The 19,138-nt window shown below is 34.8% G+C and overlaps 1 protein-coding gene across 1 annotated transcript in view; it reads right to left on the reverse strand.

Annotated features, from left to right (window-relative positions):
* Nucleotides 1-1,200: 1,200 nt before the first annotated feature.
* DHX15 (DEAH-box helicase 15) overlaps nucleotides 1,201-19,138 on the reverse strand; it is a 57,411-nt gene continuing 39,473 nt past the window's right edge. The window contains exons 7-14 of the mRNA XM_033213899.1: nucleotides 16,681-16,767; nucleotides 15,607-15,756; nucleotides 14,575-14,683; nucleotides 13,840-14,031; nucleotides 10,780-10,902; nucleotides 6,602-6,792; nucleotides 3,305-3,474; nucleotides 1,201-1,767 (exon numbers count right to left, since the gene is read on the reverse strand). Coding sequence (XP_033069790.1) covers nucleotides 1,650-1,767; nucleotides 3,305-3,474; nucleotides 6,602-6,792; nucleotides 10,780-10,902; nucleotides 13,840-14,031; nucleotides 14,575-14,683; nucleotides 15,607-15,756; nucleotides 16,681-16,767 — 1,140 coding nt within the window. The 3' untranslated portion in view covers nucleotides 1,201-1,649. The remainder of the gene's footprint in view (nucleotides 1,768-3,304; nucleotides 3,475-6,601; nucleotides 6,793-10,779; nucleotides 10,903-13,839; nucleotides 14,032-14,574; nucleotides 14,684-15,606; nucleotides 15,757-16,680; nucleotides 16,768-19,138) is intronic.

Genomic DNA, 19,138 nt, shown 5'->3' on the forward strand with positions numbered 1-19,138 from the left:
GGTCTAACTTCACATTTTACACAGTCCAAGATTAAGTAACACGTTACACCACTGAGACCTACTTAAAATTGGATGGTCAGATTATAAAGATACACAGCAACTCACAAACTACACTTGCAGCTTAAATTAACAGGCAAAATATTCCTCTGGTGAGAGCTGCCATTTTATTGAGAACAGTCTGACCAAGTGCTTAGATTTTTTCAACATAACTTTAAGAGATTCTGGCACACAATGTTGCCAATGCTTAATGTTGCATGAATATCTAACCATTTCAAAATGCTGTTGCATAAATATCTAATATTTAATATTTAAATGTAACCTGAAGTATTATTATATCATGTAAATTATTTCATGGGAACAAAATGAGGCACTTATACAAGGCACATTAACTTTTTCAAGCCACTAGGCATCACTTAGTAACACCTACCTACACTAAAAAGCTTATTTGTTAGCTTCAAAGAGTTAACTTGCCCAACTCCCTAAGTCACATGCTAGTTACCAAGTATATTTAAATGCCAGGCACACATCTATGTATTTCCTTTAACACTTAAAAACTTATAAAGGTAGGAGGGGAAGAAGAGGAAGTCCAGACATTAATGAGTACAGTAGTCTTCACATGAAAATAATTGATTAAAAAACATTTTATGGGCCACATGAAACACCTCAATTTTCACTCCAAAATGAATGTAGACAAGTTTTCAACTTGTCTACTGCCTGTCACAGAAAATGGAAGGTCAAATGTACATTTTAACACACTATAAGAATTTGTAAAACAGATGTAAAATACGCTTCCCTCTTACCTAATACTAATAAACATGTTTGAGAAGCTAGAAGTATAATAAAAACATCTGACAAAAATGTAGTTAAGATAATAAATTATAAGCCTTATGAAAGGAACTCTAAGACAAGTAGAGAGCTCTCCTTTCATTGTTCTGTCTTTTGGGGTCCAATTTCAAATATCACTACACACACTTTACTCCTTTTAGATCGATCACATCCTGATTAACCTAACAAAGCGCTAAGCCATGCTCTTAAAAACATTGCTTTAACAGCTACTTTTCCTAAGGAGTACTCCTTGTAGAAAGACATCAAATATGTAGTAAGAGTATAATTATAATAATAAAAAAGCTCCACACTTGAAAAGAAAAACAGCTATACTTAGAGACTAGAAACAAAGATACCAAAGGGCTTTGGCCAAAATTAGTATAAATAGACTTTATTGAAGTCAGTGCCTCTGTACTGAGACAGAAGATTGTGTCTACATAAGCACAAGTTGTAACATTTCACAACTTCTAAAAGGAATGTCAACAATTACAACGATCATGCATACCATGGTCGATAATCACATTTTAGAAGCATTTTCAACCATTTCTAAAGAAATGCTTATAACATTGTTATATATAGAACTACTTTCAATAAACTGCAAAACATTGATCGACTTTTCCAGTATGAGCTACAGTGTCAACACAAAAGGGAGGCATAAATGTTTAATTTATGAAATCAGAATGGAATATTTACTGTAAAGAAAAATTAAAAAGCTTTCAAATAAAGGCCATTATCGAACCAACGTGAAGAGCACAACTCGAACTTTTGAGTTCATTCATCTTTTAAAGCTGTCCTCTCAATAACTTCAGTTCTAAGCACTGAATTCAGTACTGTGAATATTCCTTGGATTGAAGTTTGGCAATGATGCGGTCCAACTGTCTTTTTGCTTCACACTGTGGGAAATTGCTCATGTCATAATATTGAGGGGCAATTTTCACCAACCTGTTTAGAAGGGGGGAGAAAAATTTCCAAATTAACATTTAATTGAAATACTGGAGTTGTTAATAGGATAGGCATTATTCATTAATATACTGATGAACCAAGGCAAATCTATGAATTCAAGTCTCATAAAAATACAAATAACTAATCCTTACAAATGGCACTTTTAGAAATGTGTTAAGTATTTTATTTAGTAAGATGTAAATTTTCTGATGTTGAACTTACCATAAACAAACAAACAAAACCCTCAAGATACATTAATGTAAGGATAACAGATAACGTCACTGATTTCTTTACTCTGGCACACTATTAACATGCCACTCCAAGGATATAGTAATATAACAGGTTCTGTGTAGGAAACATCACGGTATTCAAATGATTGGATCTTCTCATTTCCAATTTTTTTTTAATAACTATAACTCTATACCCCCAAAATACACCTGACTGAAATATTTTATAAAGTTTAGCTATACAATTTTTTTCTCAACAAAGCATTTCAGATAAAATGGTAATGTCCTACACAATTTAAGTGTCAGAAGTCCCAAATCTGTATAAGAAAGCAGTCGTACAATATAAAGCGGTGACGGCAACTAGAATACATGCCTGCAGTCCCACTACTTTTGGCTGACATTTCCTATCATAGGTTATAGAACAGATTCTGGCATAAATAAAAAAAAAACATGAAGATGAGGGTTATTTTGCTTAAAATAAAACAATCAGTTCTCACTCTACATTTTGTAAAAGCTAGTATGTTAAAACACAAAGAGTTATCATTTTTATGCCTGCACAATTCCTAAAAACCAATATATAAATAATAAATAGTTGAGAGCTAATTGTAATGGGAGAAATAAAATGTAAAAAAAAAAAAAATTTCTGCAAGCAAGAAACTACTGACTTGAGTTAATCACAACAGCAAAAGAATGGCTCCAAAGAAACTCTTAAAAAAAAAAAAAAAGTTTAAAAACCCTTTTTAAAAGTATTTTTGAGAGACAGGGTCTGTCACCCAGGCTGGAGTACAGTGGCATGATCACAGCTCACTGCAACCTCAAACTCCTGGGCTCAAGCAGTCCTCCTGCCTCAGCCTCCCCAGTAGCTGGGACTACGGGCATGCAGCACCACCATGCCCAGCTAATTTTTGTACACACCTATATATATTTTAGTAGAGATGGGGTCTGGCTATATTGCACAGGCTGATCTTGAACCCCTGGTTTCAAGTGATCCTCCCACCCTGGCCTCCCAGAGTCCTGGCATTACAGGTGTGAGCCACCATGCCCAGCCCCTAAAGAAACTTTTCATGCTATTCAAATGTAACTTTACATTTGGCTTCAAATCCTGCCCATAAATATCAACAATCCCACTTTCCACTTATCAAAGGAAGGGTGTGAAAGATTAACCACACCATCCAGTCAATACCCTCATACCTACACAATGAAATATAAATCCTCAATGAGTGAATGCAAGGCCATGACTCTAGCAACAGTCGGGTTCCGTTTTGAGTGAAGTATTAACAAAAAACTATTAGAACAAAAGGTGTACTTACCATTCTGGCTTGATATCTGTACATGTCCGGATGTAATTCTTTGTTGTTAGAACAAACTCATTATAAAGCACCCATTCAGGTTTGTGGTCAAGAACAGTAGAGGGATGCAACTGAACCACCTGGTTATCTTTCACAGTTAAGTAATGCCCTGTTCGTTCTAAATGTGCCACCTGAAACAAAAACCCAGTATATTATTAACACAACGCTTCTGACATACTAGTTGTAAAGCTACCTATATAGTTAGGAAAAGGCAGGCCTCCCTTTTACTTTTCATTCTATGGCTATACTTGTTTATCACTGTCTTATAAAAGCAGAGATAAGCAAACTGCCACCTGTGGGCCAAATCCAACTCACAGCCTCTATTTGTAAGGTCTGTGAATCCAAAATGGTTTATACATCTTTAATTAGAAAGAAAAAATATCATACAAAAAACATTCCGTGAAGCATGAGTAGCATGTAAAATTCAAGCTTCAGTGTTCATAAGGAAAGTTTTATCAGAATGTAGTCATGCCCATTTGTCTATACCTATTATGCTCCAAGGGCAGGCAGTGTTAGGTAGTTCTGACAGGGATCTCACGGGTCCACAGAGCCCAACATTATTATCTGATCTTTCCTGCCTTAGACCATCGAGAGCAGGCTCTCCAGCACTGGGCGCCAACTATGAGTAGACAAACAATTACCAGAATATTCATGTATTTTTCTTTTTTTTTTTTTTGAGACGGAGTCTCGCTCTGTCGCCCAAGCTGGAGTGCAGTGGCTGGATCTCAGCTCACTGCAAGCTCCGCCTCCCGGGTTCACGCCATTCTCCTGCCTCAGCCTCCTGAGTAGCTGGGACCACAGGCGCCCGTCACCTCGCCCGGCTAGTTTTTTGTATTTTTTAGTAGAGACGGGGTTTCACCGTGTTAGCCAGGATGGTCTCGATCTCCTGACCTCTGATCCGCCCGTCTTGGCCTCCCAAAGTGCTGGGATTACAGGCTTGAGCCACCGCGCCCAGCCCTCATTCATGTCTAAGGTAGAAAACTAAAGCCGGGTGTGGTGGCTCATGCTTGTAATCCCAGCACTTCGGGAAGCCGAGACAGGCACATCACCTGAGGTCAGGAGTTCTAGACCAGCCTGGCCAACATGGTGAAACCTCATCTCTACTAAAAATACAAAAATTAACCAGGCGTGGTGGCGGGTGCGTGTATCCCAGTTACTCAGGAGCTGAGGCAGGAGAATCACCTGAATCCAGGAGGCGGAGGTTGCAGTGAGCTGAGATCACATCACTGCACTCCAGCCTGGGCGACAGAGCGAGGCGCTCCATCTCAAAAAAGAAAATAAATAAACAAAATATAAGGTAGAAAACTAAAGAGGGCAAAGAGGAAAAGAAAAAGGTAACCTACAAAGACAGGAAAATAAAAATGAAAAGAAGAGCCTGCATGTGCTTCTCTTTCATTTCTTTTTTTTTGGTAATGCCTTGACTAGTGATACTCATCAAAATTGACAAGTTCTCCCTTTCCAATTCTAATATTCTGTGCATAAAGAATGAACATGAATAATGGAAAAGAAACTCAATTTCATTCAAAATATTTACTAAACACCTATTAGGTGTCAGGTATTACAATGCATGTTGTTTCTAATAAATTTTTTGTTGTTTTTAAGAGCTAGGGTTTTGCTATGTTGCCTGGGCTGGCTTCAACGCTCCTTACTCCCTACTCAACTTCTCTAGTAGCTAGGACTACTAGAGAAGCACTACTAGCAAGCACACTCTGTGGTGCCCAGCTGTTTGTAACAAATTTTAATCTACATAACTAAGAAGCATAATGCTTGAATATAATTTCATCAAATTGTTTTTTGAAATATAAAAAGCAAATTTAAGAACATGTCAAGCCAGGCCTGGTGGCTCACGTCTGTAATCCCAGCACTTTGGGAGGTCGAGGTAGGAGGATCCTTTGAAGCCAGGAGTTCAAGACAAGCCTGGGCAACATGGCGAGGCCCTGTCTCTACACACACAAAAAGGCAAAAATTAGCTAGGCATCATGGTGCGTGCCTGTAGTCCCAGTAACTCAGGAGTCTGAGGTGGGAGGATCGCTAGAGCCCAAGAAGGTAAAAGCTGCGGTGAGCCGTGATTGCGCCACTGCACTCCAGCCTGGGAGTGAGACCTTGCCTCCCTCACCCCACCCCTTTCCCCTAAAAAAGAAAAGAACCTGTCAAAAAGAAGCTAGTACATATTAAATATTAAGAATATAGTTAAGAGTTTTGAGAAAGAATGCTCATACCTATTATTCACCAAACTCTAATAAGCCTAAGATATTATATAATAGATGCCACAATAAACATTCTTACTGTTACATAGATTCAAATACAGACATCTCCCCAATCTCCTTTGGTTTTTCATTCTGAGACTGTCTTTAAGCTCATTTTCTAGCTATTGAGCCCATCTGGCCTTAAGGGTAAGCCACATCTTGCTTAACAGACATAGCCAAAGAGAGAATGAACAAACAGAAAACAGACAGAAGAGACCTATCCCAAATCAAGTGATTTGTTTTCAATTTTATCACCACAAAATTTTCTTGCATTTTTCTCAAAGTTTCTCTTATTTTATATACACCTTAAAATAACTGTTTGCAGTATTTACTTGACAAGTTTTACTTCTGTTTGTATAGCCATTAATACAGAACACTTAAACTAAATAAAATCTTTTAAATTATGTTTCATCTTTATTGCTACTACACAGACATTTTTGGCTTTTCCAGCATGCAAGGGTCTTGGACATAATTACCAATGATCCACTCTGTAAGAGGACTGTAAATGAAATCCACGTATTTGAATATTTGAATTTGGAGGTGCTTAGTTTTTAGATAAAGACTAAAGCCAACTATGTACTTTTGGATCTGCTCAATTGCTTCTTTTTAGTACTCTGTTATGACAATATATTTCCAATTAAGACCTAGATTCAGAGAAACTTTGCACTGATCAATATTCACATTCCTGAAAACCAGGTGCCTAATCACATCTGAAAGTAGCCAAAGTTTCCATTTTGTACAACAAAGACTCTATTAATAAAATAATTCTAAAACTGATTCCTGTATAACTAGACTACCTTAGCCATTTACTGCATTAATTTGTTACTCATTAAATACTTCAGATTTCTTAGTATATTAATTCACTCAAAGAAACTGGATGTAACAACATTTAAGATTAATTTTTAAGGGCATGCATAAACTCACTTTTGCTTTCGAGTGGATTCAAAGGACTGTTAATAGAAATCAGTGTCATGTGAATACTTAATTATTCATTCCCATATTATCTACATACCTGCATAAAATACCCAGTAACCAAAGCTTTTCTTATATTAATATAATAGTCCCTGCTTGTAAAGTCAGTACTTCGACGAGGCAAATTAAATCTGTCCATAATTCGAGATAGCTGCTGGCGTACATTGTCTGCAGACATCAGGGACCTGTAGTTAATGAAGTTGTCATAACACCACTGAACCGATTCATGATCTAAAAAGGTGGAAGGCGGGGAGAAAAGAGGGGACCATGAATCATCCACACAGGAATATTCTCTAATTAAAAAAATTGTTATAAAGAATAAGCTAAATAAACCAGAAAGGAGATTTACCCACAACATTTTCTTTAAAACTGTAATGTTACCAACTTTCTCAAAGATCTGTAGTGTGATTCAACATTAGAAACAGTAACAAGGCTTTTGGATTTGGATGCCAAAACAATGATTTTGAATTAACTGTTTTTAGTGAATTATTTCACCCATTAACATCCACCTGGCTGTTTCCAAAAGATAGTCTATCAGACAAGGGAAGGCTGGGTGTATTAGGTAAAAGTCACGGCCTGTTCATTTTCAATGAAACTACAGCTTTAGATTAAGATAACTGCAAACAACTGTTGTGTATTGTTCTTTATGCCTGAGCTAGAGCACCCCAGACTTAAAGAAGTCAAAGTTTTATCGCGACACATGTGCCTCTAAGCAATTTACCAGCAAGTCCTGAAACTGAAGTTTACAAGGATGACTGAAACCTCCATTCACGTTTAATAAACAAAACCTAAGTCTAAGAACTTCAAGTAATTTTACTACACGTATTATCAAAAGGATATTTCTCTGATGAATCCTTGATAAGCTTCCAACTAGCCTAGTGTTGCTCATTTAAAGAGCTCAACCTGTAGCATCATGAAAAAAATTTTACAGTGACATCTTTTATGTACCAAAGACAGTCATGGCAAAGAACTGCATTATTTATTTCAGAGGACCTTTGATAAATAAAACTAAGAGGGTTATTGTGAAATGGGAGAGAGAAAACAAAAATTAAAACTGTTGATCCTTCTCTTGCTACTGTGATGTATGCTTACCTTCAGCATATTCTTTTCTCTTTGGTTCTAGGATTCTAGTTATAGTGCATAACTTTGCCTTAATGTGTTTTAGAGACATAACAAATACATAAGTACATTTGTATCCATTACAAAATGCATCCCCATTTCAGAAATTAAGAGTGGGTGGGGTGGAGATAGGAAATAGATCTTTGAATTAAAGAATACAGTAACATATTAGAACACCCATTAATTAATTCATCTGGAATGAGAAATAAAAGGTACCCATCTGAAGCTATTGACATTTAAACCAAAGCACTGAATATCTTTGGGAACTGAAATAGCACACCGTGGAGGTAATTTTACTTACGCTGATGCTCTATAACAAGCTGAAAGGCAGGAAAATGCCCAAGCTGGACAATAAAAAGGCAAATTTTTGAAAGGGTTGTTGATTTGCAGACTATGGCTTGAAATATAGTTTTTTTGTGTGGTTCTCAATTTTTAGAATTCATGTACTACAGATGGAAAAATGGCAATTCTAAGTTATTTGTTAAGAACAAATGACTAATAACTAACATCTGATGGTTCTACTGTATTTCTAAACTTGTGAGAAATAATTGCGTAAATGGGAAAAGTAAATCTAAAACTGGGAACATTTTATTAATATAACTTTAGCTGTTTCTCTCTCACCAATACAGTAAACTACCCCTAAGATCTAAAGCCAAATCACTGTCTAATTTTCAGAGAGTAATCTCCCCTCCCCAGACAGAGTAAGGTACTGCAAAATAACTTAAATCTAGTTTTGGATTTCAAAGGGTATTTTAAGTATTAAGACAACATTTTAATTGACATGACATTTTAGCTTCACTATGTAATCAACTATTGTCTGTAACGTAAAACATCTTGACCAGTATCTGAAACACGCTTTTTTTCAAATATACTGAATGATTCAATTAATAATATACAACCATTTTAAAAGCTTTCATGAAAACAAATATTTCGAATATTTTCATATCCATATATATGCATATATTGAAATAATGCATGGGGATCTGGCAAAGTTTTTTGCTTTTTTTTTTTTTAAAGGGCTTCTCTTATTTGAAAAGGTGGCAATCAGTGATTAAAGCATAACTCCTCATCTTTAACTAATAAGGACGGTTCTAATAAATGTCAAGTCATCACATACTGCAAACCCCTAAAAACCACCAATGACTAACCATCCCTCTGGCAGTGAGAGCTCATAGTACCTCTCACTAATAATTCATTTCTTGGGCAAACAGTAGACTTGAACTTTTCCAACTCTTGTTTACAGGCCACTTGTAGCCTGAGAACCATCATTCACACTTGTCTGTTTTTTCTATTTTATTAGTTGTATTTTGATGTAAAAAGTAGTATTTTGATGTGTTTATCAGAAATAGCTCACACATCTGGTGAGTGGACAACACCATTCTAACTTACTACATTCCCTCTGACTGTAAATCTGTTCCTTCTCAAGGCTTTAGTAGGTTATGTATCTCTTGGTCACCCTGTATGTTTTGCATACAAGATGAATACGGTAGGCTTTTTGAGTATTTCTGTCTAATCAGGGGTAAGTCTTTAACACTAGGTAATACCAGTATTTGGATACAAGAAAGATTAACTGTTCTAAGGTAAACCATGCGCTGGTCTTGAGCCTTTGGTTTCATAACCACATTTCCCTTAACTTTCATATCTGCCCAAGTTTTTTTGGGCCTGGGCAGAGAAGGGCTCCATTCTTTCTCTCTGCTAGTCATGAATTCTATTCAACTCTTATCAGGGATCTGGAGTAAGCAACAGACGTAAAGCAAGTTAGGTACTATGTCTGGTGCACACACTGGCCCTCTAGCACTTGTGGAACCCAAGACAAATAAATTCACCATCACCCCCACAGAGATGTGCCAAAGTCAACAGGCTCCCCATTTTAAGAGTATAAATGAGATTTTTATGAGATAATAAAAATGAGTTACAAATAAAACCAGACATACGAAATTGGAATATCAACTTTATAAATCAGGAAACCAATTTCTCATGAGAAGAAACTACAAACTTAGTGACGGAATTCCACATTTTTGGCACGGGGTGATGATGTAGGGCTATCAGTTAAAAAAAAAAACTGTCAAATCCGGTTGCACTCAATTGCTGTATTTTTTTTCTCCTTTGAATTTATTAAGGTTTCCTCTCAATTTTTGTAAATGGTACATTCCAACAACAGCAGCTAGCAATAACTTCATTATTATTATGTTTCCTCATTTACAAGTCACTGGCAAATGTTTTTCAGGTCACTAAATATTCTCTGATAAGATAATTTAAAGCTAGAACAATTACTTCATATGTCTACAGCATAACTCACAATTTTTCCACTGGTGAGCATTTGGGTAACCAATTTTGTTTTACCACCATAAATAATGATGGGATGAAATTCTTTAATTAAATCAGTGTCCACAGAATACCAAAAAATAACCTTTTAAATTATTGCTGGGTCAAAGAATAGTTGTTAAAGTTCCTGGTAACATAAAATCACACAAAGACCACATAACCCCACTCCCATACAGCTAAGGAATATTTTTCTTCAATATCTGCAAATTTTATAGGTGAGAAAATGGTAATGCCTTTCATTATCAATAATAATGCCAAAATAATAATGCATTTCTTTGGCTAACAGTACAGTACAGTTGAACTTTTCCATATCATGTTTATAAGACACTGGTAGCCTGAGAACCATCATTCATACTTGTTCATTGCTTTCTATTAGCTTTATTTTGGTGTAAAAAGTTCTTTATTAGTAAAAATGTTAGAGTAATGAATTGTATAAACAACATAAAACTACTCTTAAAATGTAACATGCACAGAAATAAAAGTATATAAAAACTTGCATATTAGCAATAAATGTCATATAAGTCGGTCATTTTTATCACTGTATTTTTCAGGTTTTCTACAACTGGTGCTTTATCCCCTGATTATAAACATAAACAACTTTGAAAAAGACTGGCAATTTCTATTTTAAATGCTGGTCAGGAGTTTTTCTAAAGTACCTCTGGGTTTCTAATGTAAGTTGTCACAGATAATAAATGAAAGTGGGACAAAGAAACATCTTATACACTGCAAGTGACATTTAGACAAAAGAATGTTTCCAATCAAATTTACACTTACTTTGTTTAAAAGCATGGTAGACGTTCAGCAGTGTCAGATGATCTCCATCTATGTGGGCAAATCTCATCTTGGCCTCATCTGCGGCTTTCTTGGCCTCCGTGGGGCGAACAAAACACTGTGGGACTAAACAAGGTTGGTATGGGCCCAACACAAACGCCCATATCGATGAGTCACGCATTCACAGATAGAGGAACAAGGCCTAGCTAGGTCAGTTCACAGAGCATAGGGCAGGGCAGGATGGCCTCCAACTGCATCTTGGACTGTTTACTACCTTGATTTGGTACATCAACACCTAACCACATCTGTAAGACAAGAGGATTTCAAAGCTACAGAGTACCTGATTATTTTAACTAGATCTAAAAGTAGGCATCAAAACAGCTATTCTGAAGGCCATCAGGATACTAAAAAGCTCAACTTATTTAAAAAAAACCAGTGCTGATAGCTCTACCAATAACCAGAATAGTGGTGTCAATTGCCTTTCAGCTAACTGTAATTTTTCAAAAGGACATCCACTAAATCTATTGAATGGCCGTGAAAGTTAGGAAGCTACACTTGCCCACTGCAGAGCTAACAACAACTTTGAAACCAGTCTACTGCCATGTTTCTATCAGAATTTTTTCCCTAATACTGTGGCTATTACCAACTGGTGGGTATCACTATTAGCACCGGTGAGCAGAAGCATATGTAAACATAAAAATATCAAGAATTCTTGGGTTTGGACGATAGCAGTAGTGGTGGAAGGTTAAACCGCCTCTGAATTAAGAAAATTCAAAAAGGCTGGGATATTCAGCCTAGTGTTTCAGCATTTTAACAAAAGGATTAGAAAATAAAGTCCCAATTTTAAAAAAGAAAAAAACAAACTTATTTGTATCAAAACCTCAATATAAAGCAAAGTCCAATATTTCAAAAGTTGACAATTAGTCTGAAACAGTCATATCAAGGGTCACCAAAATATGTAACTACAGTTATTTGTTTAGAGCCTCAATATTAATTCACATAAAACTTTAAATTGTTACAAAGCATGTACTACATTTTTTGAAATACAACTTTCCTTAATTCAGTTTAGCAATTCCATAGTCATAAAAGCAATATGAAAATAAAAATACTTAACAGCTTGGGACTTTTCCAACACATTTTAAAAGCTCTTAAAACCTTATCAATGAAAAACTTCATAAATTATCGGTTCCGATAGAAGATAATGGGAATAATCAACAACGAGATAAAATACAGTATCATATTACTCTTTCCCATACAGTTTCCCCTTTAAAAAGATGCCAAAATAGCCAAATAGTGACAACAAAACATGATCATAATAAATATTAAAACTCTTGCTTAATGTAACTGAAGCAAGGTAATCATAAAAGTACACAAACTTCTCACAGCTGTGAATGTTAATGTGAACTAGCCACTAGAGTTAAGTGGAAATAAGTAAGTAGTGCTCTGAAAGGCCTCTATAGATTTGCACTGTTAATATCAGGACCTCAAAACTGCATAAACTATTTTAATGTCAAACAAAGCATTACAAGCTTAGCAAACTGTTTTTTGTTCCATGACTTCTTCCTCGCCTCTTATTTGAACACTTTTCCTACAAATGGACCGTTTAAAAACAGTCCATTTACATTGCTGCACATAAACGCTCATTCTCCTGATAAACTAAAGGTTTTTATTTGTAATAAATAAAAATAAGGTTTTTTTTTTTAAATTACAAATAAAACTGAGATATAGTTGGAAGATTACAACTGCATCACAACAACAAACTTTTTAAAGAGCTAATATTCTTAACTCAAACAACGGCAATCATATAAATATATCTGGTAAGAGAACCCAGAGAAATAAAAACTAGGTAGATAGACAAATAAGTACACAATCCATTAGTTCTTGTCCCACGCTTTCTCTAAAAACTAAAATCTTGGGAGAAGTACAACTGGAAGAATCTATAAAACAACATATAAGAAAGGCAGACAACAACCTACCACCACCTCCGCAAATGAAGCTACAATTTAATTAAAGTGACTCAATACTGCCCTGCCCATCTGCTCTGAGTCTGATCAGTCATAACTCTGCAAGAAAACATTTTAGCTACTTCTTAAATAAAAAAATTCACACCATTAGAATATACCATACATCTAAACTAAGCCATATTATTTTATATTTAAATTTTTTTCAATTTATCCTTTAATTCCACAGAATATTTTGAAATATTTGCAGCATTAAGATCAATAAACCACTCAGCAATAGGGAGTCAGTTCTCTCCAGTGCTAAAACTAGTAGCAGAGAATATTTTGATTGTCAGTAAGAACTTACTTTCTATTTTTAGCTGTAGGAATAGCCATTCATTTGTTTCTTAACAATATTTCTTTTCCTTTAGGAAAAATCTAATTTCCAAGTTACTATTCATTTGTGGTTTACATTTTGTTACTAAAAACAGCATTATTTCCTTAGCTTAATGGTCCAATTTTACAAAATTGGCAATTTTATATATTAGGTATGTTTCTTTTACCAAGTTTTTCTATCATTGTAAAAGAATGTCATTATCAGATTAGATTTTAAGCCTAAAATTATATATTACTATTTCTATTTACTTGATATCAAGTTTGAAATTCATGTTTGTTTGGGTGCCACTGGAGTACATATATAGAAAAGGCTCAACTTAATGTATAGCTTTAAGTTTGCCACAGGCACATTTAATAGAGCCAAGTACTAGAGCAAAGTTCTTCTGGTACTTGCAGTAAAAAAAAAAAAAAAAAAAACCCACAAAGATAGCAGTGATGGACCTTTAACCAAAGAATTGAGTTACAACTGTGCTCAAACTAACTGCAATTTTTATTAGCACTCAAGACAGCCATGTTTTACTATCTTTTGTGCACAATGACTTACTTTACTTTTGTAAGTACTATGTCATTACGAAGCTATTTACAAGGTATTTAGGAAACAAAATTAATTCCTTAAAACCATCTATAAAATCCACTATCATACTAAAAATTAAAAAACAAAAGGAAAAGTGAAGTCCACCCAAACTTTGAAGAGCTGGGCTTTTTTTTGTTCCTTTCCCTCTATTACCTGACAACATAGCAGTAATAGATAGGACCTCATTAGAACAGTTGTAGTCACAACTTGCAATAACCATTTTTGCGAGCTGTGGATCTAGAGGAAACTCTGCCATCATGGATCCCAATTCAGTCAGATCTCCATCATCATTTAAAGCAGCCAGATAATTCAAAAGTTCCAGGGCTCTCATCAGAGTTTCAGGAGCTAGGGGTAAAAGACAATCTATTAGACACGGTGCCTTAAGCAAGCAAAAATGTGACAAAGTACAAACTATTATAAGCAATCTCATTTTTCATTCTGCAGTGGACCAAACTCAAACTCAAACTGTCATCCAATTCAATTATACAGATCTAGCAAACAATGAATCATAGAAACACTGCAAAATTCTCCTGTAGGCAAAACTGTCTTCTTCCGAAATACATTAAATAACTGCTAATTCATCAATGTGTTTTATCAGACTGTTTTTTCCCCAAAGAAAAATTAGGAATTCTCACATTTTCATGCCCAGAGGATAATTCAATTTACCTAACCCCCACCAATAATAACTTTTGAAGAAAAAAAAAGAATGTGCTCATATAACTGTCACCTTTTTTAGTTTTAATGCTATCACGTAAGACTCAATCTTGATGCACACTGGATGGAAAAGGCAAAATGTATTTAATACATATACTAAATAGGATGCAGAAAAACACTAAGAGTCAATTTTGGTTAAAAGATCTGATAAAAATGTGTTTTGGTAAGTCATACCTGGTGGATCCATAAAATCAAAATGTACCAAATCATCAATACCAAGTTTCTTCAATTGTAACACAACTGATCCTAAATTAGAACGCAAAATCTCAGGATAGGTGTTATCCTAGCAAAAAACAAAAACATGTATTTGTTATGTTAAACATGCCTCAGTCTCTGTTCAAGAAAACAAAAATCTGTTCACTGCCTCCTGAGCTATTTGTTTTGGCATTACTTCTACACTACTGTCTCAGAAGAGATAAATACTTGCAGACTAGACTAGAGAGAAACCATTTTTCTCCAACTATCTTTATAGTATTCGAAGTGTTTGCTACTGTCCATAAAACTGGAAACTGCAGAAAGAAATTTGTATAGTAGCCTTCACTCATCTGTGTTTTCAATTTCCATGGTTTCAGTTAACCACTGTCACCAGAAAAAATTTTAAAGATTCCAGAAACAAACAATTCATCAATTTTAAATTGTGCACCATTCTTAGTAGTATGCTATATACACTATATGCCCATTTGTCACTTAACAACCATCTGTTATGAGATCAACTTTTGCAGTATCACAGTGCTTGTGCTCAAGTAACCTTTTACTTAATAATGGCCCCAAAGCGCCAAGAATAGTGATGCTGGCAATTTGGATATGCCCTGAAGTGCTTCCTTTAAGTGAAAAGTTGAAAGTAAGGAAAGAAAAAAAGTTGAAACCTAGTAAGGAAAGGAAAAAAAAAAAAAACACACATCTAAAGTAAGAATGTATCTTCTATCAGTGAAATTGTAAAGAAAGATATTTATACATAGTATATATAAGTAAGGTTCAGCATATTCTAGTTTTCAGGCATGGGGGGGGGGGTCTTGGAATGTATCAGCCTGGGATAAGGGGGTGTGCAACTACCTAAGTTAATTACACCACACATTTCACTCCTGGAAAAGCTAAGGAGCTTTTAATCCTAAAGGGCAAGATTAAGTAAATAAGGCAGTTTTCTTCTGGTTAGAAATTCAACTTAACATTTTAAACACATCAGTAGGAAATAACAATACCCCATACCTGCATTTCTGTTTTATAAGCTTTCTCTGTGTAAAGTCTGAAGCATTTTCCAGGTCTGGTACGTCCAGCTCGACCAGCCCTTTGTTGAGCTGACGCTTTACTAATAGCTGTCACCAAAAGGGACTCAACTCTGATTCGAGGATTGTAGACCTATTGGAATTGAAATAACACAAGAGTCTTTCTTCAGTCAAACACAAACTTGTGATCCAACAGAAGTATCCAAAGCCCACAGTTAATTCCAAAATAAACAAAGAAATATTGATAGCCATAAATCATGCTGCTACAATAGACAACCCATCATCCTGAACCTTCAAGTTCTTTTAGATACTCTAATTCGATCATCTGAAAGACTCAAACTAACATGAAAAACTTCTTGTCAAACACACAGACAGCTTATATAATCCTTACTCCTCCTAATTTCAGATAATTTCAGTTCTATCAGGCTGACCTTTTTCCTTGCTTTCTATATGCTGGGCAGTCAAGGATTCTGCCCAAAAAGAAACCTTCACTTTCAAAACTCAATGTTCTGGGTACTATGACTCTGATACTGTTTAATGAAAAAAATTTCCAGCAATAACATGATATGCCTACAAAACGTAATCAATTTATCCAAAAGATACTTGAAAAATAAAACATGTATTTATTAAATAGCCAGTTCACTTGCACTTCACTCCATTTAGTACACAGCACTGTTAAACTAGAGGAGTAACACAGTACTGTTTTCAAATAGTGTGCCTAGTTGACAGCAGTAACTCTAATGTTGGATAAGTAAATAAGTGACTGAATTGCAGGGATGGAAATCCTGTACTTTATTACTAAACCCATACTGTTAAATGAATATACAAGCCAAAACACCCACCATCACTACACTGAAACAAAGAAATCAAAGCAACTCTAAAAGAAAAAAAAGCCTAGAATTACATATTAAACAGTGTCTTAATTTCTGAAAGCCACCCAGAACATACAGCAGAAATCTGAAAATCAAACAAAAGAAAATAATTCTGAAAGGTAAATTTTAGCCATTACGTACTGTTAAACCAACTCTAATTTATAAAGTATCCACTAAATATGTACCTTCTGTTTCGCAAATCCAGGATCAATCACAAACACCACACCATCTATTGTCAAAGATGTCTCTGCTATGTTAGTTGACACAACTACCTGTTAAGAAATAGAGTATGTAAATTATATTACATATCAAATAAAATTAACAGGACTGTTAAAGATCAGCCACTAACTTTCACTAACACAAGGAATTTCAAACCAGCAAATAAACTAGATATATGATTTGCTCTTCAATGGCCAATGCTTTAAAAAGGTAAATTAAAACTTAAGAAACCAAAATTTTGTTTACGTCACAACAGCAACTTCTTTCTCAACAAAGCTATTAACTACTTCAGGTTATCACTCAACCGTGCTACATTTTGCTTAATCAAATTAATTGACAGCATAAAAAGAAAAATACTGATAAAGCAATATAACATGCCTTACAAAATGTCTGATAAAACAGCCCTTATAATTAGTATTCAAATTTCCACAAGTGTATCTTTCAAAATGAAAACTTCGTTATTTATATCACCAAAATTCAATTCAACATTTTAAACAAAATGCCACATGGGAAAAACCTCAAGTTATAATCCAGTAAGAACTGACAGATCAGCAGAATCAAATGTAAATATTTTGGTAAGTGCATGATCTCAAAGGGATGACATGTAATATGCTATTAAATAATACAAAGCAACTGTTAAGAACCGTAATTTTTTTATTGACAGACAACGTTTAAAGCATTTACATACTAATATGATAGCCTGTTTTGTATATGTGCATGTTTTACTATAAATTACATGTTTTAGAAAATTAGTTAAGGACTTAGGAAAGATGTTACATATAATTTTTTCCTTTTAAAACAATGGGAAATGGGGATTCCTCATTAGCATTCTAACTCAGTACATCTGATTTTCAGGAACAGGTTACTGATATTAAGTTGAAGATGTCTGTATACGCAAGCAATTGATACAGAAGATGAATCAAATAGAGTCTGCTTTTACCATTTGTAAGGGAAGATTAGACATGGATAGAAAGTGTGAGTGGCACCAAAGATACACTGTGAAATTTAAAAAGGTTTACTTCCATAGCAAAGACAAGAAAAGCTTTACTGAAAAATAACAGCATTTAGGATAGTCCTTGAAGGTCAAGTTAAGACCTACTCATTAGAGAACGAAACAGCACTTAAAGTTCCATCTTAAAAAACACATGTGGGCAGGAATGTCTACGGACACATACAAAAAATGAAAAGATTTATATTTATCCCTATTTTAGTTTAAAAACACTTAATTTTATAAATCAAATAGCTTTAAAAAATCATATGCTTTTGCTGCATTCACTATTTTACTTAAAATAATATTAACAGTTTCATTTTCTGATTTCATGTTTACTAAGTAGTAGACTTCCCAAAATACTAGCAGGAAACCTCAGGGATTTAAAAACATAATAGCAATCTACCATCAGGGTATTTCAGAATAATTTACAAGTAAAAAACCAAAATGTTTCCTTTTATTTGTCAGTTGAAAAGACTGACAACTAGCAAAGGAATAAGGAACGACAAGTGGTTTGATGATGTTGCTGAAATACATTCTCCAGGACATTTAGATGAATAATCAGCAACTAGAACTGAAGCAAACAACAACACACATAAGGTTAACAGGTGAAACTTGAATAAGCATAACCTGCATTTAATATTCTTCTAGAAAGTCCATTTGTTGTAGTTAAAGAAGTGACGAACTTAGAGATAACTGGCAGACACAGCAATCAAACCTGAGTGGCTAAGTAACTGTGGAAAGGTTTTAACACCCCCAAGCTTGTACTCCTTTTATAACTTACATATTACTTAAGTCTATGTAACACAGGGTTGTAGTGAATAAATTATGTAAGGATGTGGAAATACTCTATAAAATTAAAAGAAATTAGCCACGCATGGTGGCACATGCTTGTAGTCCCAGCTACCTAGGAGGCTAAGATGGGAGGACTGGTTGAGTCCAGGAGATTGAATCTGCAGTAAGCTACGATCATGGCACAGAACTCCACCCTAGGCAACAGACTGAGACCCTATCTCAAATCTATACAGAACCAACTACATGCCTGTAAATACAGAAGACGTCTTCTGGCTTTCTGGAATTCTGGGGTGAAAACCATGGTTCTGAATATATTTATGAAGAAAATCACTTTTAAAAAAGTTGTTCTGGCAAAAAATACATGTCACATATTTCTCCTAGAATACAATACAACGTGATAAAAATTTCTGATGTGCCCAATTCTTTAAAGAGTTATTATTATTAAAAAAAACACTTAACTTTTCTCCACAAAATAATTTCATCCTGTATGTCTTTTGTCTGGGTGTGTGTATTAAATTCTGTAATACTTAACAAGACACGGATGCATGATTCTGCACGTGTTTAAGATGATTTACGCCAAATGATTTATGCCAACTTGGCAAACCCATGTCATTATTGATATTAATAAGAGCCTATTGCCA

Source organism: Trachypithecus francoisi, unplaced genomic scaffold (genome assembly GCF_009764315.1).
Source record: "Trachypithecus francoisi isolate TF-2019V2 unplaced genomic scaffold, Tfra_2.0 Lachesis_group1, whole genome shotgun sequence".
Taxonomy (NCBI): domain Eukaryota; kingdom Metazoa; phylum Chordata; class Mammalia; order Primates; family Cercopithecidae; genus Trachypithecus; species Trachypithecus francoisi.